Consider the following 20,480-nt stretch of genomic DNA (forward strand, 5'->3'; position numbering starts at 1 on the left):
AAATGTCAGAGTCAGGCTGGCCTCCAGGGCCACAGGGCCACCAAACATGACTATGCTACCCAAAAATGGGCAAGTAGGGCTAATGGCTACAGTGCTGCTGCCCTGGGAGCTGCCCAAGGCCCAATCCTAGGAAGAAGTTGCCACCCTGTCAGGCTGTGGGGTTCTCCTGTGCCATTTCCCAGGCCATGGCTCAGGTTTCCAAGGAAATGCCTTAGGCAAGGTCAGGAGATGCCCCTCCCCCTCCTATCTTCCCATGTGCCTACCCTCCAGCTTCCCTGCCTCTTTTCTTCCTTTCTCCACTGTTGGTATCCCTGAACACAGAGATGCAAGTCCTTTTCCCCTCAGCAAGTGTTTCTTGGCTCTGCCCAGGAGATCTAGACCATCGGTGACTAGGGGAGAGTGGGTGGCAGCAGAGGTCAGCCCTTGCCCAGTCCTGCCCCCTCCTTGGTAGGAACCTCCTCCTTCCTCTGTAACCCAGAAGCTCCATCTTATCCTGGGGTGGCCAGGAGGAAGGGAACTGAGGTTTAGGTACGCCTGAGCCTTAGGGCACCTCATCTGTGAGATGGCCCAGACCCCTATTCCAGGGAAGTAAAGACTTGTAGCAGGGTTGGAAGCTGGGCTGACTGCAGCTTGGAAGAAGAGTGAAAGTTTACTCTTAGCTCCAGGCCTGACACGATGTCATCCTGCCACCTCACTCCGCTTAGGAGAAGTCCCCCAAAGTAAGATGAGGGTAAGGACACCTGGGGTTATAAATAGATGAAATAAGTCATCCCTTGACACTTCTTTCATGAGTGAGTTCAGCAGGGAGAGAAGGTAAGAACACCCTCCCTGCCCTCAAGGGAGCTAAGGGTTAATGGAAGGCCCTGACCCCTAGCCCAGAGCCCTTCTCATCTCTGCCCCGTTAACCTAGTGCCCTCATCTGGCCTGGCCCCCACTCAGACCCATTGTTTAGAGGACTGGCTTATCAGGCCATGCTGAGGGGACATAGATACACAGACACATCCTGTGGCCATATAGTCCTCCAGCTCCACTGCAAACCCTTCAGTTCGAGGAAGGGTGGAGACTGAGGCTGTCCTGAGGCCCACACCTGGCATGTGTCTACTGGCATGTAATGTGTACCTGACACCCTCACCAGCTCTGCCCTCCAGGAGTGTCCAGTCTAGATGGAAGCCGGGAAGGGAGGAATACAGATGAGGAGGAAGGTGCACTCCACTCAACTTTGTAGCCAGGATGGGTGGGGCATCTCTGATGGATCCAACCAGAGGATGACACCTGCCCCATGGAGAGGGCTAGGAGGGCTTCCTGGAGGAAGGCTTCTCTGAGCACTGTTAGGGCCCAGTACCCACCCTTGGGAGGCAAGGTTCAGTAAACAGTAAACACACAAGGCTTGAGTCTCCCCCTTGCAGAGAGCCCTGGAGGGTTTTTGAGTGAGGAGATACAGGATGGTGGTGTCCCTTAAGACTTTGTCTCATGGCCACAGGAGGGGTCAGACAGGTAACGGGAGACTGAGGCTGGCAGGCAAGGTGATGTGGTGAATGCAGGAATTGGATCAGGGGTTGGCAATAAGGAGACAGGTGTGTGGGGACACCAGCAGATCTGGGGGCATCCGAGGACACTCTCAGAGATGCCTAGTGGGACCCAGGAACTGCTGTGCTGTCTGAGTCCCAGACCTTACAGGCAGGCTGCACTTAGCGGTAGCCATAGGGCCAAGAGGCCAGACTGAGGAGGGTGCTCTGGCCTCTGGACTAGCCCCCTTGTCACTTCCGTACCAGCTAGTAGCCACACCCCCATCCCCGGGAACCTGCTACTCTTGGGATCAGGATCTTCCAGGGCAGTTGTCACTAGGGACCTCCATGTTCAGTCAAAGTCACTCTCAAAAGACTCCCAACCCTGCTCCAAAGACATCCAAACTCCAGGGGTACTACTCACTGCTGTCTCCCTGTGCATCCTTCCAGTGAGCGCCAATCCCCGACCAGACCCCCCTGGCCCTGGGCTTACAGAAGCCTTGCAGATGTGGCGTGGAGGCGGAGCCTTGTGTCTGTGTGGAATCAGGTGTCCATTCTTGGGGCCCTTCGGGAGCCCCCTCCATCTTCCCATTTGGCACCCGAGTGTGGCGCTGGCCCTTTAAAGCAGATCAGGGTCTGGCGTTGAGGGAAAAAAATTACCAGATTCCTGCTGTCTGCTTACATGCCTGGCCTTGGGAGAGAAGGGGGGTCACTCCAGCCCCCAATAGGGGCATTGGAAGGGCAGGTGGAGCCAGCAGCATTGATTGCAGTAACCTGATCCCGCGGGGGAGGCGACGACATCGTTGCGCGTCGGGCTGCCAAGGGAGGAAGCTGCCCGCATCTGAGGGTTGGGCCAGGAAGAGTTGAGGCTGGGGCCTGGGTCGGCAGCTGCGGCCTCCTCTCTGGCCCATCTATTTTTAATGAGCTCCCCAGGCTTCTGCAGCCGGCAGGATGCAGAAAGGCAGGCCCAGTTGGTGGAGGCCAGACGTCCCAGCCCTGCCTTGAGCTCTGGCCCCCCTACGCTTCTGGGCATGAGAGGGCAGTCCTGGAGCCCCGCAGCCCCCTGGCCGGGCAGGGCTCTCCATGCAGCTGGTACTGAAGATGGATTCGAGCCCAGACAATGACAGCTGGTTGGAGGATCAGTGGGAACGCTGGTAGGGTCTTGGGGCCTGGCCTCAGATGGGGGAAGGGCGAGTCGGGAGGTGTTCCACTGAGCTCAGAGGCCCTGTTCAGACTGAGCGAGCTAGAAGACAGAGGTGTGAGCCTTCTAGGCTTCCCTGGGAGCTGCACCCTGTCCTTCCTCTCCTGGGTGACCTTGGATGAGCTTGTGTACCTCTGCTATGTACCTAACCTGGTCTCTGGGAAAACTCCCCAGATGTCCCATTTATACTAAGCCAGAGAGAGTACCAGGGTTAAGGTGAGCTGGTGCAGGGGACAAGCCAGCACCACAGTGGCAATCTCAGCAGTGCATTTCAAGGTGGGCACACAGGATAGCCTGGGCTCCTGGAAGCCTGTTAGTGTTCTAGTACAAAGTGTTCTCCATGGTCTCTCACGAGCCCTAGCCTTGGTCTTCCCTGACCCCATTTGTTTAGGATCCTTTCACCAAATGAGATTGTGTAGTTGAAGAGATGACACCAAGAACGTTAGCAGGGAGCCATAGTTTTTCTTAGAACAGGCTGATCCCCTCGCTGTGACCGTGGCTCAGTGGTATGTATCTTTGTGGGGGAGGAAAGGAGCACCTACTGTGTCCTTTTGGTGGCTTTTTGAGTCTTGTTACTGTGGAGTGCAAATGTTTCCCTACTCGGCACCTCTTGGGGTTGAAATGGCCCTGGCACTGCCCTGGCCACGGAGGCATTTCTCCAACAGAGCTGAAGCTCGGGACAGTTGGGCCTTCTAGGACTGCCTTCTGGTTGGCAGCAGAATGGAGAACTCCCAGCCGGTGATGTTGGAGAAACCTGGAGCTGCCTCCTCCGCCATCCTAGGTGGAATGCCTTTTGGCTCCAACCCCAAATCCTTCCCCTGCCACTGTGCTGACAGGCTGAATCCTTCATCTGGGAGCTGCTACCTGGCTCCCAGGGTCTTCCCCTGAGAAGAGGGAGTTGCTGCCAGCTTAGTTGGGGCTTAGGCCCCCTGGGTTGTAACTTTGTTTCCTGTTCCCACCAGGCTCACCCATGACATCAGCCTGGAGGAGTTTGAGGATGAAGACCTTTCAGAGATCACTGACGAGTGTGGCATCAGCCTGCAGTGCAAAGATACCTTGTCTCTCCGGGTAAGGGCTGGGTCTGGAGTGTCTGAGTGGCTGGGAGGATGGGGACAAAGATGAGGGCACCCCAGTATTTACACAGGAGATTTTGCACATGTGTGGCACTCCTAGGAAGTAAATAGCAATGCAGGAAGCATCTAGTATAATGTTTGACACATCTTGGACACTCAATCCAAAATCTTCATTTAATATTTTGTATTGTTTTGTCAGTGCTAAAGCCAGAAGCAGCTCCTTCAGTTGCTCACAGGAAGAGAGAGCAGAGGGGGCTTGAGATGTAGGACAGTGGTAGTAAGGGCCAGAGTGAAGGGAAAGGCCTCTCAAGAGCTTCCTGGCAGAGGGCCTACAGCAGTACAGGGTGGAGCCTGGTGGAATCTGCAGTGCTTTGGGGCAGGAAAGAGGAACGGGAGCTCTGCTGGACCAGCTCCTGGTGGCCACTGCCTCTGAACCACCCTGACCACACTACCAGCCTTTCAGGTGTTCAGTGGCCCATGCTGAGGGCTTGTTCCAGTACTGGTATTGCTTGGAGTCCCTTGGTTTTACCATAGCGACAGGCTCTCTCCTGTCTTCATATCTGAGTGCCAGGGTACCCAGGATAGATGGGGATCCCCATTCTGTTGTCAGAACACAAAGCAAGGATTTATTTGCAGGATATGGAAGGCAACTGCACAGGGCTAAGTATCAGAGGCCAGCACTTTATCTAGTTGGGTAGCTAGATGTGTCATTTTGACAGCTGCAGTACAAGCCAGGGAAGGGCATTTGTCTTAGTGTCGCCCTCCCGGTGTCCCTAGAACTTTTAGAAACTTCCAGGCAAAGGAGAGCAAGCTGTGAAGATGACTCTCTTACAAGGCCAGTAAGGACGGAGGCAGAAGCTACTTTTTCTGGGCTTGGGGAGTGGTCCCAGAGCGAGGTCATGACTTCTCTACGGTCCTGTACCTGCTCTGAACTTTGAAACCAGTCTCCCATATACAAAAGCTTTCAAGAGGGTCTTCAGCAATTAGCCAGAACTATCCCCACCCCAGTACCCAGTACCACCCCCACCCCTGGTGGTACTAGACTAACTAGGGTGATCTCTTGGTGGAAGCCTAGTCAAAGTCTTCACTGTGTCCTCTCCTCTCCGGTAACCTGGGGGACAGCAGTATAGGCCCAGTCGCCTCTTGAGGGTTTTGAGTTAGAGGATCTGTCCAAGGTGCCAGGAGTTAGAGGCAACATTGGCAGTCGCAAACAATTCGGCACTCTAAAGGCTAGGTTGGCTGAGGGATGTGTCAGAGCTGACTGGGAAGGGCTCCCCTTCAAGCTCCACTTCGGGTCCAGTCAGGGTCTCCGGTCCGCACTGCAGTCTTCCTCACCTGGCTGACCTGCACTTTTCCCAGTTTGCTTCAATGCCTCCTTTAAATGCCAGTTGTCTCACTCATCCCTATTGGGGCAGGAATTCCTGGGCGACCCCTAGGTCTCCATGACAACAGTGGTGATTTCACTCTGGGCTCGGCTTACAACCCGGATGAGGTCACTGGCCGTTACCAAGGGAACAGGAGGGTGCAAGGAATCTGGAGGGGGAACCGTGGGAGAGGAGAGGCGTGGGCGGTTCTCTGCGCTGGCTGGCGTAGAAATGTGGCCTCCGGTGGGGAGGAAGGGTGGCGGACTGGAGCGGCCCAGTGCTTCTGTCTCTGCCTGGCTCTCCCCTTGCGGCCGCAGAATGGACTCGTCCGATTGGGAGGCGGGGCACAGAGGCATCAGACCCACCCCTCCTGCGAGACCCCTCCCCCGTTCACAAGGCCCCTCCCCTGATTCCCCTCTGTCCGCGCCTTGCAGCCCCCGCGCGCCGGGCTGCTGTCTGCGGGTAGCAGCGGCAGCGCGGGGAGCCGGCTGCAGGCGGAGATGCTGCAGATGGACCTGATCGACGCGGCAGGTGACACTCCGGGCGCCGAGGACGACGAGGAGGAGGAGGACGACGAGCTCGCTGCCCAACGGCCAGGAGTGGGGCCTCCCAAAGCAGAGTCCGGCCAGGATCCAGCGCCTCGCAGCCAGGGCCAGGGCCCGGGCACAGGCAGCGGAGACACCTACCGGCCCAAGAGGCCTACGACGCTCAACCTTTTCCCGCAGGTGCCGCGGTCTCAGGTGAGGCAACCCTGGGCAGGGAGAGGGGGCGGCGCCCTGGGTGGACAGTGAAGATGGAGGGGCGCGGGCCTGTTGGTGATGCCAGGGACCCAGACGCGCTATGCCTGGGGAGAGACAGGTTTTCTTCAGGGAGGGATAGAGGAAGGGCTTGACAGAACAGGAAAGGACAGGAAAGTCTGTCCTGGGAAGGACTGAATCCAGCTGTCTGGGTATGGAGCCTGCATTGCTAGGGATTTGTGTGGGGAGAGTTGCTGAAGACTAACAAAGGAGTTGAGGTCCTGCAGTTAGGTCCTCTTTGAGTTAGGGCTTCTGTGAAGGTTGAGGCGGCAGCAGGGCCTGGATAAAAGAGCCTCTGAAATGGGATGAAGGTGGGGAAGGGAATTCAGGGTCTGTCTCCAGTTGGACATCTCAGCAGCTGGACATTCCAGAAAGCAGCAATAGAGATGGGGTGAGGGTGGAGTTGCTTAGCTGAGTTGGGGGCCTAGGGCCCCTTGCCAGTGGTGGCCGGATGCCAAAGAGGGCTGCCTCGACCCATTGTCTTGTAGGCCTAGGCAGGAGAGATACTGGGAGGGAAGGAGCTGGGGAGGTAGGGCTGCTGACGGATGGATGGTGCAGGGGCTGCAAGGAAGGAGTTGGTCCCTTTCCCAGTATCCTCTGGCATGGCTTCTGGCAGCCCAGCTCATCAATGGTGTGTGTTGCTTATGCCATTCCCTGGGGAGGGAGCCCAAGTTGTGTGTGGAGAGCCTTGTACATGGGCACTGTTCAGGGTTTCAGGGGGCTAAGAATGTGGGATGCATGAGCATTCTGGGAGATCCAGGAAGGAGGGCTGCTGGTACTACATCTGTCATTCCTCAGTCACATGGTTCAAAGTGGGGGTGAGTGTTATGGAGTCATGGTTTGAATGATTCATCCAGGCCCACAGGCAACTCCTGGGGAGACCCTTCCTTGTGCCAGAATGTCCTTGCCTAAACCTCTGCCCCCCCCCCCCCCCCCCCCGCTTTCTGAGCTCCAGGACAGGAAGTCAGTCACCCTGTTCTTCACCAGGGTTGGATTGAACATGTCTAGCCTCAGTGTCTGGGGCTGCTTGCTTCTCCCTCCAACATCTGCTACTGAGCACCCACACAGGCCAGCACCGCTGCATCTCTTGAGGGCTGTCTCCAAGCTAGCAAGCCTGTGGAGAGGGTGCTAACTTCCCACCCTGTCCGCCTGCTAGAGGGTGGTTGGCAGAGAGGCCTTTGGCAAGGCAAGATGGGGTGGGAACAGCCTGGGGATGGCCTGATGGGGGCAGGACCAGGGCCTCCCTGTGCCGGGCACTGCTGACTACTGCTTCTTCATAAGAGCCTTTTGTTCTCTGCACAGGACACGCTGAATAATAACTCTTTAGGCAAAAAGCACAGTTGGCAGGACCGTGTGTCTCGATCATCCTCCCCTCTGAAGACAGGTAAGTCAAGCCTCTCTCCCCAAGCTGGAGACCCAGTAGTCTTCCACCTGGCTCACCTGGGCTGAGGTCATCTGGGAGCCAGTGGCTGGCTGCAGAGCCTGCTGATGGAGGACAACTGGGAAGAGGAGGGGACAGGTATCAGGACTGGGATTTTGCCCTCAGCACCAACCTGCCTGTCCTCCAGGGGAACAGACGCCTCCACATGAACATATCTGCCTGAGTGATGAGCTGCCACCCCAGGGCAGTCCTGTTCCCACCCAGGATCGTGGCACCTCCACCGACAGTCCTTGTCGCCGGAGTGCAGCCACCCAGATGGCACCTCCAAGTGGTCCCCCTGCCACTGGGCCTGGTGGCCGGGGCCACTCCCATCGAGACCGAATCCACTATCAGGCAGATGTGCGGCTTGAGGCGACCGAGGAGATCTACCTGACCCCAGTGCAGAGGCCTCCAGACCCTGCAGAACCCACCTCCACCTTCTTGCCTCCCACTGAGAGCCGGATGTCAGTGAGCTCGGATCCAGACCCTGCCGCTTACTCTGTAACCACAGGGCGGCCACACCCCTCCATCAGTGAAGAGGATGAGGGCTTCGACTGCCTGTCATCCCCAGAACGAGCTGAGCCGCCAGGTGGAGGGTGGCGGGGAAGCCTCGGGGAGCCACCACCGCCTCCACAGGCCTCACTGAGCTCAGACACCAGCGCACTGTCCTACGACTCGGTCAAGTACACACTGGTGGTGGATGAGCACGCCCAGCTTGAGCTAGTGAGCCTGCGGCCATGTTTTGGAGATTACAGTGACGAAAGCGACTCTGCCACTGTCTATGACAACTGTGCCTCTGCCTCTTCGCCCTACGAGTCGGCCATTGGTGAGGAATATGAGGAGGCCCCTCAACCCCGGCCTCCCACCTGCCTCTCAGAGGACTCCACACCGGATGAGCCTGACGTCCACTTCTCTAAGAAGTTTCTGAATGTCTTCATGAGTGGCCGCTCTCGTTCCTCCAGTGAGTCAGTGAACGGGGAGCAGTGTGGGAACTTGAATGGGCCTCAGACACCATGTAGTCTGCCTGACAGCAGGACAGAGCTTTCTACCTGCTCCAAGCCACATCCTCCAACCTATTGCCTTCCTACTACAGGTGCTGAGTCCTTTGGGCTGTTCTCCTGTGTCATCAACGGGGAGGAGCATGAGCAAACCCATCGGGCTATATTCAGGTGAGGGCTGCCCCCCCTCCTTGCCTCTGCCAGCTCATCACTGGCATCCTCTCAGCTCCTGGGGGACCAAAGCCCCTTGTAGGAACTCAGCTTAGTGACAAAGTACCAAGGTGTCATGAAGAAGCTAGGACAGTACTCCTAACCTGGCTAGGGACCAGGAAGATGCCCGCCCTGCATAGAACCTGTACCCTGGGCAAGGCGCTCAGTCTCATTTCAGTTTCTCAAGGCTTAGGGTCCCTCTTTTCCCGGCCCTTGAATTTTTGGATAGCAGATGCATATGAGTGTCATGTCCTTAGGAGATGGGTACATGGTAATTTGCAAATGTCAGTGCCTCAGGACCCCAGATTGGGCCTAGCTAACGTACTCTGATGAGCAGCACCTCACATGCCCTTGGGGACAGGTTTGTGCCTCGACATGAAGATGAACTTGAGTTAGAAGTGGACGACCCTCTGCTGGTGGAGCTTCAGGCTGAAGACTATTGGTACGAGGCCTATAACATGCGCACCGGAGCCCGTGGTGTCTTTCCTGCCTACTATGCCATTGAGGTCACCAAGGAACCTGAGCACATGGCAGGTAGTCCTCTTCCCCCAGGCTGGTCGTACCCACCCCTACCATCTTCCCACCAGTTCACTGCCAGTGAGCACACACCCCAGGTCTTAGCTAGCCAGGGAGAAGAGTAGAGGTAATTTCAGTTCCATTACACAGTCAGTGAGGCCTAGCCAAGTCAGGGCCTGTGGGGATGGTGGCATTTCTGCTGCCTGAGTCACTCCCTCTCCAGGCTGCAGTCTTCTTGGCTTAGCTCGGAGCCCCTTGCTGATGGCTCTCTTACTCCTCATTGTATGCTTGCTTTCCAGCCCTTGCCAAAAACAGCGACTGGATTGACCAGTTCCGGGTGAAGTTCCTGGGCTCAGTCCAGGTTCCTTATCACAAGGGCAATGATGTCCTCTGTGCTGCTATGCAAAAGGTACCAACATTTGAGTCCATGCTTCTTCCTGGGGGTGCCTATTCTCAGCCAGCCCACACTATTGGGGAAAAGGAATCTGGAGGCGGTGCTGTAACATAGTGAAACAGTTTCCAACATGACCCCATCCCCCCGTACAGATCGCCACCACCCGCCGGCTCACCGTGCACTTTAACCCACCCTCCAGCTGTGTCCTTGAGATCAGCGTAAGGGGTGTCAAGATCGGTGTCAAAGCTGATGACGCCCTGGAGGCCAAGGTGACTTACTTCAAGCCCCTGCCTTCTTGCCCCATGTGTGTCTCTGCCCCTTTTATTTCTTGCCTGGCGTGTGCCTCTCTTCTCCTTGTGTGCCCATCCCCCCCACACACTGCATATGTCCCTCCTGCCTGCTTCCCCTGCAAGCTGACCATCTTGCGTCTCCCTTCACTCCTGTAGGGAAATAAATGTAGCCACTTTTTCCAGCTAAAAAACATCTCTTTCTGTGGATACCATCCAAAGAACAACAAGTGAGTACAAGGGACAAACACGAAGAGTCTCATCGGTAGTCTTCAGACATGGTGGGTGGGTAGGGCTCAGAATCTTGTCTCACAGATGCCTGCCTTCCACAGGTACTTTGGGTTTATCACTAAGCACCCTGCTGACCACCGGTTTGCCTGCCATGTCTTTGTGTCTGAAGATTCCACCAAAGCCCTGGCAGAGTCTGTGGGGTACGTGTGTCTGTGTGTGTGTGTACATGTGCTGTCTTCACTCTCAGTGTCAGCATCACCCCTGCTCTTTAGTTCTGAAAACCCCAATTCTGGAGGAGGCTGGGAGGTCCCAAGAAGCCCAGGTTCTGGGCCACTTCCTTGTTGATTAGCCACTGGTCCCTTTCTCTTTGGGCATAACTGCCCAGAGGACAGCTAAGTTGTCCCAGAGACCCAAAGCCCTTCTTGAGGAACCTGGATTGAGGCTTCTAGTCCCTCCCGTGTCCCCCGTTTTCCAGGCGTGCGTTTCAGCAGTTCTACAAGCAGTTTGTGGAGTATACCTGTCCTACAGAAGATATCTACTTGGAGTAGCGCACCCCGTTCTCTGCAGCCCCTCAGCCCCAGGCCAGTGGGAGGACAGCTGGCTGCTGACAGGATGTGGTACTGCCACAGGAGAATGGGGGAGTGAGGGCTGTTGGGTCGGGGGGGGGCAGGGGTTTGGGGAGAGGCAGATGCAGTTTATTGTAATATATGGGGTTAGATTAATCTATGGAGGACAGTATAGGCTCTGGGGACTGGGGAAGGGTGGGGTGGGGCCTCCGGCCATAGAGGGATCCCCTAGGAACAGAGGCGCTGTCCCATCCCGGGCCTTGTTCCATGCTAGGGGCCCTGGCTTTCTGGCTCTTGGCTCTGCCTTGACAAAGCCCATGCCACCTGGAAGTGTCCACCTTCCCTTGTCCCCACCTCACCCAGAGCCCTGAGCTCAGGCTGAGCCCAAGCACCTCCGAAGGACTTTCCAGTAAGGAAATGGCAGCGTGTGACAGTGAAGACCCTGTTCTCATCTGTGGGGCCTCCGGGCAGCTCCAACCTCCAGCCTGCCCAGCACGCTGGTCCTGGCAAGCTTGTGTGTGCAAGGAAGGAGAGAGCCACAGCAAGCCCTGCTTGCCAGGAAACGGCCTCTCAGCTGGCCCCAGCCAACCGGTCACTGTCTTGTCACCTGGCTACTATTAAAGTGCCATTTCTTGTCTGGACCATAGTGGGTGTATTTATTCGGACCTCTGCTGGGCCGCCTTGCTGCACACAGGCTAGCGAGCCAAGCACTTGCTGCCCAGAATAGCTTTATGTGGGGTTCCCATCACAGGTTCACATCATAGTAATAGTCAGCCATGTTGGGCCCATCCCGCTTGCGCTGCTGGGCCTGGGAGAGAAGGGGTCGGGGCCCACTTGGCCACGGGTGCTTGGGTCTGAGCCCATAGTCTATGGAGAGAAGAGAATAAGGGTGGAAAGAAATACTGCTGACTTGGAATGGGGCTGTAGCCAGCTCTCCAGAGGCAGTCTGGGAGTAGACTTAGGGCTTGGCCCTAGGAGACCTCTAGGGGCACCTGCTGTGCGGGTTGGGGGAGGGGAGAGAAATACTACCCTACCATCCACCAGGCCTGAGAGAGGCTGCAACAGTTCCAGCGGGGCTGAAAATTCCTCAGGAACAGATCGCTGAGACCTATGGGAAATATTGCTGTGCTAAGCCCTTAACCCCAAAGGCCATTACCACTTCTTTGTGAGGGACAATCCAGGGTGAAGACTTCATGAACTAACCCTTCCCAGGATAATGGTCAGGCTCTTTCAGAGTCTTCTAGGCCCTGAGGCTCTAGCCTTACCTCTGGGGCTGAGGTCGAAGGAGTGCACCTGCCAGGATGAGGTAAAAAAGGAAGAGACTGAGCCCAGCCCTGGGGTACAGAACCCCAAGCATGGCAAGAACCATCTTCTACACAGTCCCTGCTGTGGTGTCTACCTGCCCCTCCCCCAGCTAGACAGAACCTGGTGCCAATTCTCAGGGCCACCTCACAAAGGACATTAATTCCAGAATTCAACATCAGAACCTCCCTTCTGCGTCCTGGAGAAGACTGTCCCACACACATCTCTGCCACGACATATCTCCCTTCAGTTCTAGGGACCTGGAATTCCATACTATCCAATTCCAAAGCCCTGTCCATCACTCTTAACTCCTGGATGCCACCATAACCCTCTATACCCACAATGAGTCCTCACAGTCTGCTGGGGTTATCTGTCTCCTGTCTCAGTGCCTTGGGTGAGCCTCTCCCAGGTCATGCCTGATATCAGAGCACCCACTCACTTTCGTCTCTGCCCACTGACCCATTCACCATGAAGTGCTGAAGATACATTCAACAACTCCTTTCCCCACTGCCCAAGACTATGACACCAGAGCTTCCCTGGGTCCTCGGGCCACCCACTCCCTATGCCCTTACACCACAGCTCCGGTGAGATCCACGATCCCCCAGTCATCATCTTTCCACAGCCTTCTCTGCCCAGGCTGCTGAAAGAACACTGAGGGCTATGGGCTAGAGTGGAACTTGGTGGCTGAGTGTCTACCCAGCTCCAAAATGACAAGACATGTTTTTTGTCTCACAGCCTGATGGGAAGCTTGCCTCTCCTTTGCTATCCCTGCAGGAGGCACCTGCCGCTGTGCTGCCCAACAGTTTGCTTCCGTCTCCACAACCCCAGCAGGGTATACACACGGATTTCCTCGGTAGTCAGGACTTGCAGTGCTGGAACTATGCACTACATGGCACCAAAGCCCACTACAGTGCAAGCAGCCAGAGGACGCTTGTCGGGCTAAGCAGAGGGTCACAGGCTCTAGAGCCAACAAACCAACAGGCTGTCCTTTCTACTGCCTTGGCTCCCAGCAGGGGTCTGTGGGTCCCAGAATCATGTGACAAGCATGTCAGATTGAGGCTGGGACTATGAGGGCATCTTGGAGGAGGGGAGACCTGAGGGACAGGTGCAGACAGTGTTCTCCTGTCAAGTGGCACCACTGCTGGAAACAGTCCACACAACAAAAGGACAGGAACGAGGGAGGTGTGACAGCTTAGCCCTGTGGTCCCACAATGAGACTGTCACTGAGTTTGAGGACCATGAGTCTCTTGTCTAAAAGGGAAGGGCAGAGGAAGAGAGGACAAGTACTGAGGACAGAAGAGTTCAGGCCTACAGAGTCCTGCCAGGCCCTCCTCTGTCTTTTCCAAGTAGCCTGCATGGCTCCAGCAATCTGAGTCTTCCTGAGCCGGTCAGCCTGGAGAGTGTTAGGGAGGGAACTCCAGCACACACACACAGAAACTGCCCATTTTCTTACAGACTCAGGGTCATACTCTAGCTCCTCATATAGAGAAGAGATTCTCCTAGGGCTTGCTGTCCAGCTCTGCAGGGGAAAGGATAAACTGAGGCCTTGGCTACAAGGAATGTTAGACTGTGGTACTCCAGGGCCTAGTTCAGCTTGTCTTCACCAGGAGCCAGTGAGAGAGAAACATCTAGTCATACAGCTGAGACAAAGGGTGACCCATGCTGGAGAAGGTTCAGTCACAGCTGCTCCCTGGACCTGATGGAGATGACCTGCCCAGTGACAAGGAGAAGACTGCAGTGGCTTCGTCCCGGGAGGGTGAGGAGGAACAGCTGTGGTGACTAGGGCTGAAGACCAGAGCTGCCAGAAGTGTCACTGATGGACACAGAGCCACATGCTAGACACGACCAGAGTCAGTTTTATTTAGAGAAGGGGCCTGGGGAGCTGAGAGAGGCCCTGCCCAGAGCAACAAATCACACCACATGGCCCACTCTGCACCAGCTCCTGCGTGTCTGTTAGCCCCAACTGTAGAAATATATTTTCTGCCAGGAGGGCAGGTAGTCCATGAGCGGTCCTGAAATGGAGGGAGGGAGGAGTTAGACGAGCCAGGCCCTGGCCCTGCCCTGTGCCCTTTTCTGACACTGCCACAGCAGAGCAGCTCACAACCACACCTCCTGCTGCATCTCCTGCCTCCACTGCTATGCTGGAGACTACACTACAGACAAGGACCCCTGGCTTCCAGGGAGTCAAGGAGCATGATCAGCATGTCTTCCCTATGGTCAGGTACCCACATGGGCCCCAAGGTCCCTCCTTGACTTACCAAATATTCAGGTCCCAAAGGCAGGAGAAGGCTTGCCAACGTGATGTGGCCTAATAATCTTACACAGACACTGTTCTAGCCACATCCCCACCTCCATGGATCACCTTAGGCCCTGGAACTGTCACTTCCCAATACTGATTTACGGTTTACTCCTGATAGCCCAATAATCAAACCAAAAAAGAACAGAGAAAACTTTACAATGGGGCCCTTTGTGTCTCAGGGATATTCCTCGACCACATTGGTTGTCCTACCCACACTTACTTGCCACCAGGCCAACACCAGGGATGTGGTCTGCAAGCAGCTGGAGCAGGAAGAGGATCTTGGCTCTGATTGGAGAAAAGAAACAGCATGCTGAGGGGCAGGGTGGCTCCCTGCTCACCAGGAGCTAAAGGTGTTTACTGACCACCAGGCATTTCAGAAAACAAGGGACTAAGATCAACCCCAATATAAGGCTAGACCACCGCACTCCACCTGTCCACAGTGCACCCAATGTTCACAGCTCTGCCAGCTTCCCAGCTGGTTGGCATCACTTACACCACTCTCTACTCCCTCCCCTCTTCTCTAGCTCCCTACCGTTGGAATTCAACAACAGAGCTTCCTAAGGGTCACTTCACAGCACGGTCTGCGCTCTGGAAGTTTCTGGAGGGAAGGAAGCTGGTGGAAGAGCTGAGCTACACAGAAACCTCACAAGCCAATGCTCAGAGTAGTCGGGGATCTGGGAAGGGGACAGTGCTAATGAGGCAGTGTCCCCTCTGCCTCAGAGAGAAGCTTGTTTAAGATATGGGACTTCCCACAGGGGAACTTGGGATGGGACACTGAAAGAACATGTGTGTGTTGAGATGTGGTTCAGTGGGAGCACACCTGCGTAGTGTGAGGCCTTAGGTTTGGTCCCCGGCAGTCCTGGGGAAAGACCTGACATTCATCATGCCATTATATACCAAACTCAGGCAAACACAGTGTCCTCGCCCTACACGGCCTATCAGACGGGCGCCATCACTGTCCATCTTTCCAGGTGAGGACACGGGCCCAGCTCGGCTCAGACACTCGACCACACGTCATAGTGCCCTGGCAGGCCTTTCTGAGAGAGTTCTCTGGCTAATGCAGGGCTCTAATCCTCATAGGTGGTCAATGTGGGATGAGCCCAGCAGTAACAGCCTCACTGGGGCCTGTTTAGTTGCCCAGCCCCACTGAAGCACAGCAACTGCTCTGAGAAGTGGAAAGAACTGGAGAGGGTGGTCTGCACCAGCTGTGCCTTGGGGACCTTGTACCCTACAGTCAGTCTCTCGACACCAAGTGTGCAAGCTCACACTGGCCTGTGTCCTTTGAGGGCAGGCCAGGTGGCTCTGGAGGCTGCTTCCTGGACAGCACTGGAACCAGCAGGTATTCAGCAGACCCCAACCCTCTCCATGCAGCATGGAATAACCTTGGTGATGTTAGGAAGGTAGTCCTTACTCAGAGAATCGGTCATAGAACGGTGAGCGTAACAGGTAGTACAGCAGCAGGATTGTGCGGCGCCTCAGTTCCAGCCGCTCCCTCCGGGTCAAGTTCTTCCTGTCACTCAGGAGACTCAGGCTGTAGGGGAAGGGACATAGGGACAAGGATGACCTATGACCCTGAGAAGAAAAAAGCCACAGACTGCGGTAGCCACACAGCAAGCAGAAAGCCCCATGGAACTCCATGTCCTCACCCATTCTCACCTAGTCATATCCACCACACCCGACAGCAGCCAGGGTGTCCACGATCGCTGACCCCATAAGCCCAGGCTGAGTACTGACGGTCAAGATGTCAAGGATGTCTCCAGTGCAGGGTCCAGTTCAGGTCCTCCCCAGCCCGCCTCCAGCACAGCTAAGGATACAGTGCAGCAGGGGCCGGGCAATATACAAAGACTCTGCGATGGTCTCCTGCAGCCCCAGAGGTGTTGGGGGTGTGCTCAGTTCTTCCTGCTGCTGTTTCTGCCGAATTTCCCGTTGCTGGGGTGCTCCCCAGTGCCGTGAGTGCAGGGATGGGCCTAGAACATAAAGACAAGGTAAGCAAGCCAGGAGCCAAAATGGGTGCTGACAGAAGCCAGTCCCTCGGGCTCACACTGACCTCAGCACCTAGGTGCCCAGTCCAGCTACATCTTCCACTTACTGTTCTGGAGGGTTCGCACCACTCTGTTTGACCGTTTCCCCACGTATGACGGCTCCTGGCTGCCCAGACTGCGGTCGCCATCTAGCAGGTACAGACAGGACATAGCATAAGAGGGACACATTCCTAGCAGAGTCTGCAGAGAACATGTGTGTAGTGAATGCTTGAGGAGCCACCAGGAGAACACAAGAGCCTGTCCTCAGGCAGCAGCTGAACTAAGAGAATCACACCCAGACACTGTGGTTTGGCAAGAAATCTTTCCACAGAGGGAAGCACTCTGGAACCTACCCCAGCCCAGGAGGAGGCCATCATCACTCACCGTCAGTAAACCAAGAGCCTAGGCTTCCAAGACACTGGAGGAAGGACAGGGGGGCCCGTCCCACCAATATCTATCGGGGCTACAGGACCGTCTCTCAATCTTTTGCAGTCAAGTTCATGTGGGAAGTATAACACTGTCCCCGTTCAAGGTAAGAGAAAAGACCTGAGGCTGACAGAGGGGCCCAAAGCAGCCAGGCACCCTGCCTCTTGAGGCTTTGGTTCATGATACAGAACCAGGCCCAAGACAATTTTGGCAGGAGACCTACCTTGTGCTGATGCTCTGTTCCTAGTTCCTGTAGCCCACAACAGAAAAGGAGGACTCTTGCACAAGTCCCAAGTTCAGGGATGGGAGGGTAGCTCAGTGGTAGAGCACTTGCCTCACATGTACAAGACTCTGGGTTTGATCGCCAGGTTCTCAAACGTAAATAAACTCCCAAGTTTAAGTTCTATTGTCTCCAAACCTTGTCTTTTCCTTTCTTATAGAATCAATGAGCACTGAGCTGATAGGAAATGTGCTCCAGAAGCACAGAGTAGCCCCACATCCCACTCCACTCCTGGTAGAGAAGCAGCTTACCCAAGGGCTGTGCCTGGGTCTCCCTGTCCAGTGGAACAATGGGGGGTGATGTCTGAATGCCAGCCTTGAACCAGATCAGCAGGAACATGCGCAGGACGGCCCTAAGACAGGGTTATGACAGGTAGGGGAAAGTGGCTAAAAAGAAGGTAGCAAGGCTGCTCTGCTGAGCACCCTCATTGCTGGACTGGGTCACCCCACCTGAGTCCTGCCCTCCACAACCCAACCTACTTGGCCAACTGGATGAGAGCAATGACGAGCCAGCGGCCTACTTCGCCCCACACCTTGGCAGCCCCCATCTCCATGAACACCTCCACACACTCCAGTACACTCAGCCATGTCAGCAACTTCTGCTGGGACAGCGACTGCAAGAAGCCCAGAGGTCAGGGAGCTTCTCTCACTCCAAGTGCTGTCCTAGAGAGAGTGGGCTGCTCCAGCAGGTGGGGACTTCCCTCTTTCCAAGCCTAACACCCGACTTCAATACCAATTCCATTGCTACCGGGCTGGCTGGCCTGGGACAGGCCTTTCTGTGTCTCTAAAACTTCATGCATGAGACAACTAAAAATTGGTCTGAGGCTCACACTCTGAGACTACAACATGTACCACACGTGCTGGTCATTACTGTTTTCTTCCCAACTCCCTGGGTCCCCACCCTTGGCTCCTGGCAAAATTCTCACCACAGGCAACTTTTTTCGAAGCTCCTTCCGAAGGATCCCGTCATTGAGAAGGACAAGCAGGTTAGAGGCGGAGTACACTGAGAAGCAGAGCGTGGTCTTGAGAGGTTGGCTCTGATGTGGCCTTCACCCTTCTCTCTCACCTTTACCCCAGAACTCTACTGATTACAGCGACCCACAGACTGTGTGGAAACCAACGAGCCTCTCCTCCCATTTCCTCAGAGCCCCATTCTCTCCAGGATGACATCTGAGCCAATAAGAAGTTAGCTCATTCGAGTGACAAGCCAGCCCTTGCACTGCTGGGCAGCAGTGGTTACTGAGCTGATCACAACTGCCTTCATGTTCCAAACAGCCAAGTGTGTGGCCCCACCACTTCATCTTTGCTCTCTACAGATGGTCCCCCTGAAGGGCTACATCACACCTAGCTTTCAAAATCTACCTCATCCTTTTAAGATCTTCACTACCCCCACTAAGCAAACACCTCTGAGGCATTTACAAGCATAGAGGCTGTGGCATTTGAATATTGGTCCTGACATCAAAGACTTTTCAGAACTTTTATCTCCTCAGCTAGACAGAACAACAGTGCCCTTCTCATACGCATAGGACTGATGAACTAACAAAGTCAGGAAAGTTGCTTAATTCTGAGCAAAACCAGGAGTGAATAGCTAGTCAAAGTCCTCACGGGTCTCCCAACTCTGGGAACATCAAATGTCCTGGACAATGGACAGCTGATCTAGGGGGAAGCTCAGGACCTACAGTCGGGGCTCCTACGGAAGCCTTCTCCCTCCCTAGCCCAGAGTTAAACTCACCCAACTCAGACAGCTCGTGTGAATCGGAGAAGCGACCTAGGAAAGAAGGCATAGAAGGCGTTGGTGAGCGTTTCTTTTCCCCGCAGCTTTGGGTTCCCTAGTTTCCTATACGCCACAGGACAGAACTCGAGCACCGCGACCACTACCATGGGTCAGCAGGGAAAGGGCCATAGGGTTCATGGGTCACGGTCCCCAAGAAATGGGTCAAAGGTTAGTGTAGCACCTGCCAGCAGGTAACTGAGGCCCCGCACAGCCGTCTCCAGCTGGGCCGTGGCGGCTGGATGACGAGTCACGTACTCCTGGTAGCGGAGGCCCAGGAGCCGCAGCTTCTCCATCCTGTTCTGGCCACCGACAGTCCCACCGGCCGATTGCAAGGCTGGCAGCGGCGCCCTGCGTCCTGAGCCCTCCTTCCTGCTTCCGGCCCTAAGCCCGCCTCCCAGTTGCTCAACTTCCGCAGCCTAGGACGACTTAGACGCGCGGAGCCCCTGAACGCCCCTTCACCCCATCTCTAGCGCCTCCTCCCCGAGATCATGAGCTCCCACCCTCCCTCCTTCCAGCCATTGGCTCCTTCACTCTCCGCCCTGAAGCTTCCTAGAGCCTCCGGCACCCGACCTTCCGCCTTCTTGGTTGGCTGTCTTAGCGCCTGCGCAGTTACAGCTTGACGGCAGGTTGAACAGTTCATACTAGAGAAGGGAGGACGAAGCCTCAGACTTTCTCAGCAGATCGCCGAAAGCTCGAACGGGAGGGTCCGGAAGCAAAGAGCTTGGGATTTAAGGCACAGAGAACCTTGAAATTGTCGTGAAAGGGTTTCAGCAGCCGCCATTCTCCAGTTTTTCACAAAAAACAGTGCCGGGGAAACTGAGGTAAACCTAGCCAGCAGATTTAGGACAGTGGCTTCGGCTCCAGTTCCTTCAGAACATGTGGGCCCCCAAAATCCGTACCCGATTGATTACCTACGCAGAGAATACCCTGGCCTATCCTTCTGCTCCCCGTTTAGGGATGACCCTGCTCTTTAGCTTCTCTGATCTACACCTCGGGTTTTCTCATCTACAAAATTATTTGGGCCCTACTTGGACCTTGAACTCGGAACGAATCCCAGCGTTTTCTGGCCCTTAGATGCACCTCCAGGCTCTTAAGCTGGGCCCCAAGAGTTGGTGGTAACTCCTAAGGACTCATTCCTGAACCGAGCTGAAAAGCCGCTAGAGTCAAGGTGCTGTAGGAGTGGAGGGAGGGAACCGCTCCTGGGAGGCTGTTGATTGGCTGTGGGAAGAGGGGGCTTGGCAAGTCTGCGCCATTGCGGACTCCGCCCGCGAATTTATGATGTACAAAGAATAGTAACACATTTATTTAATACCTTACTAGATATTATCTTCAGACAAGGACAGAATATGCTCAATTATGTCCATACAGTATATTAAATGCATATACGAAAACGTTATGACGAAGCCCATTATTTTGGTTTACTTGTTTTGAGACAGGATCTTACTGTGTACCCCTGGCTGGCTTCAAATGCATTGAGATCTGCCTATGTCGGCCTCCCAAGTGCCAGAATTAAAGGCATGTGCCAGCACAAAAGGCGAAGGACATTGTTTTGTACAATTAATATACACTAATAAAAATTCTCAGAAGGCTGCTGGAGAGATGGATCAGGGGTTAAGAAATGCTCATTCAGGAATCGTTTTAAAAACTGGGCATGATGCTGGAGAGATGGCTTGGAGTAAAAGAGGACTTGTTCTTGCACAGAACCCACATGGTGACTCACAACCATTCATAATTCCGGTTTTAGGGCATTTAATGCCTTCTTATGATCTCTGCAGGCACACATCTGAATATACATATAGACATGCAGGCCAATTCAT

General features: G+C 55.0%; 3 protein-coding genes across 4 annotated transcripts in view; 1 reads left to right on the plus strand and 2 right to left on the minus strand.

The window, feature by feature from the left end:
- Mapk8ip1 (mitogen-activated protein kinase 8 interacting protein 1) overlaps positions 1 to 11,203 on the plus strand; it is a 13,625-nt gene extending 2,422 nt beyond the window's left edge. The window contains exons 1-12 of one of the 2 annotated variants that reach the window (XM_028778472.1): positions 2,138 to 2,659; positions 3,669 to 3,774; positions 5,578 to 5,883; positions 7,243 to 7,324; positions 7,509 to 8,321; positions 8,454 to 8,529; positions 8,930 to 9,102; positions 9,384 to 9,493; positions 9,631 to 9,747; positions 9,925 to 9,995; positions 10,098 to 10,196; positions 10,472 to 11,203. In XM_028778472.1, the coding sequence (XP_028634305.1) occupies positions 2,589 to 2,659; positions 3,669 to 3,774; positions 5,578 to 5,883; positions 7,243 to 7,324; positions 7,509 to 8,321; positions 8,454 to 8,529; positions 8,930 to 9,102; positions 9,384 to 9,493; positions 9,631 to 9,747; positions 9,925 to 9,995; positions 10,098 to 10,196; positions 10,472 to 10,544 (2,097 nt within the window). In that variant the 5' untranslated portion in view covers positions 2,138 to 2,588 and the 3' untranslated portion in view covers positions 10,545 to 11,203. Of the gene's footprint in view, positions 1 to 2,137; positions 2,660 to 3,668; positions 3,775 to 5,577; positions 5,884 to 7,242; positions 7,325 to 7,508; positions 8,322 to 8,453; positions 8,530 to 8,929; positions 9,103 to 9,383; positions 9,494 to 9,630; positions 9,748 to 9,924; positions 9,996 to 10,097; positions 10,197 to 10,471 lie in introns of those variants that run through there. The other variant, XM_028778471.1, reaches the window with a different exon arrangement.
- A 70-nt stretch (positions 11,204 to 11,273) lies between these two features.
- On the minus strand, positions 11,274 to 11,965 carry CUNH11orf94 (chromosome unknown C11orf94 homolog). The gene is made up of 3 exons (XM_028778474.1): positions 11,828 to 11,965; positions 11,597 to 11,670; positions 11,274 to 11,429 (listed from the first exon to the last, which is right to left on the minus strand). The coding sequence occupies exons 1-3, from the start codon at positions 11,929 to 11,931 to the stop codon at positions 11,308 to 11,310; spliced, it is 300 nt and encodes a 99-aa protein (XP_028634307.1). The 5' UTR covers positions 11,932 to 11,965; the 3' UTR covers positions 11,274 to 11,307.
- A 1,728-nt stretch (positions 11,966 to 13,693) lies between these two features.
- Positions 13,694 to 19,281, minus strand: Pex16 (peroxisomal biogenesis factor 16). The gene is made up of 11 exons (XM_028778509.1): positions 18,845 to 19,281; positions 18,622 to 18,657; positions 17,816 to 17,892; positions 17,370 to 17,503; positions 17,142 to 17,242; positions 16,253 to 16,333; positions 15,978 to 16,130; positions 15,820 to 15,892; positions 15,575 to 15,694; positions 14,384 to 14,448; positions 13,694 to 13,876 (listed from the first exon to the last, which is right to left on the minus strand). Exons 1-11 carry the CDS (start codon positions 18,954 to 18,956, stop codon positions 13,818 to 13,820), a joined length of 1,011 nt encoding a protein of 336 aa, XP_028634342.1. The 5' UTR covers positions 18,957 to 19,281; the 3' UTR covers positions 13,694 to 13,817.
- Between the last annotated feature and the right edge of the window lie 1,199 nt (positions 19,282 to 20,480).

Source organism: Grammomys surdaster, unplaced genomic scaffold, assembly GCF_004785775.1.
Source record: "Grammomys surdaster isolate TR1022 unplaced genomic scaffold, NIH_TR_1.0 338, whole genome shotgun sequence".
Taxonomy (NCBI): Eukaryota; Metazoa; Chordata; class Mammalia; order Rodentia; family Muridae; genus Grammomys; species Grammomys surdaster.

Coding starts and splice junctions, on each gene's coding strand:
- Pex16 (XM_028778509.1), bottom strand. CDS start 18,956: ATGGAGAAGCTGCGGCTCCTGGGCCTCCGCTACCAGGAGTACGTGACT. Junction 17,893..18,621: donor ACACGAGCTGTCTGAGTTGG/GTGAGTTTAACT, acceptor TCTGCTTCTCAG/TGTACTCCGCCTCTAACCTG. Junction 15,695..15,819: donor GGTGTGGTGGATATGACTAG/GTGAGAATGGGT, acceptor CTTCCCCTACAG/CCTGAGTCTCCTGAGTGACA.
- CUNH11orf94 (XM_028778474.1), bottom strand. CDS start 11,931: ATGGTTCTTGCCATGCTTGGGGTTCTGTACCCCAGGGCTGGGCTCAGT. Junction 11,671..11,827: donor CTTCGACCTCAGCCCCAGAG/GTAAGGCTAGAG, acceptor TATTTCCCATAG/GTCTCAGCGATCTGTTCCTG. Junction 11,430..11,596: donor TCTCTCAGGCCTGGTGGATG/GTAGGGTAGTAT, acceptor TTCTCTCCATAG/ACTATGGGCTCAGACCCAAG.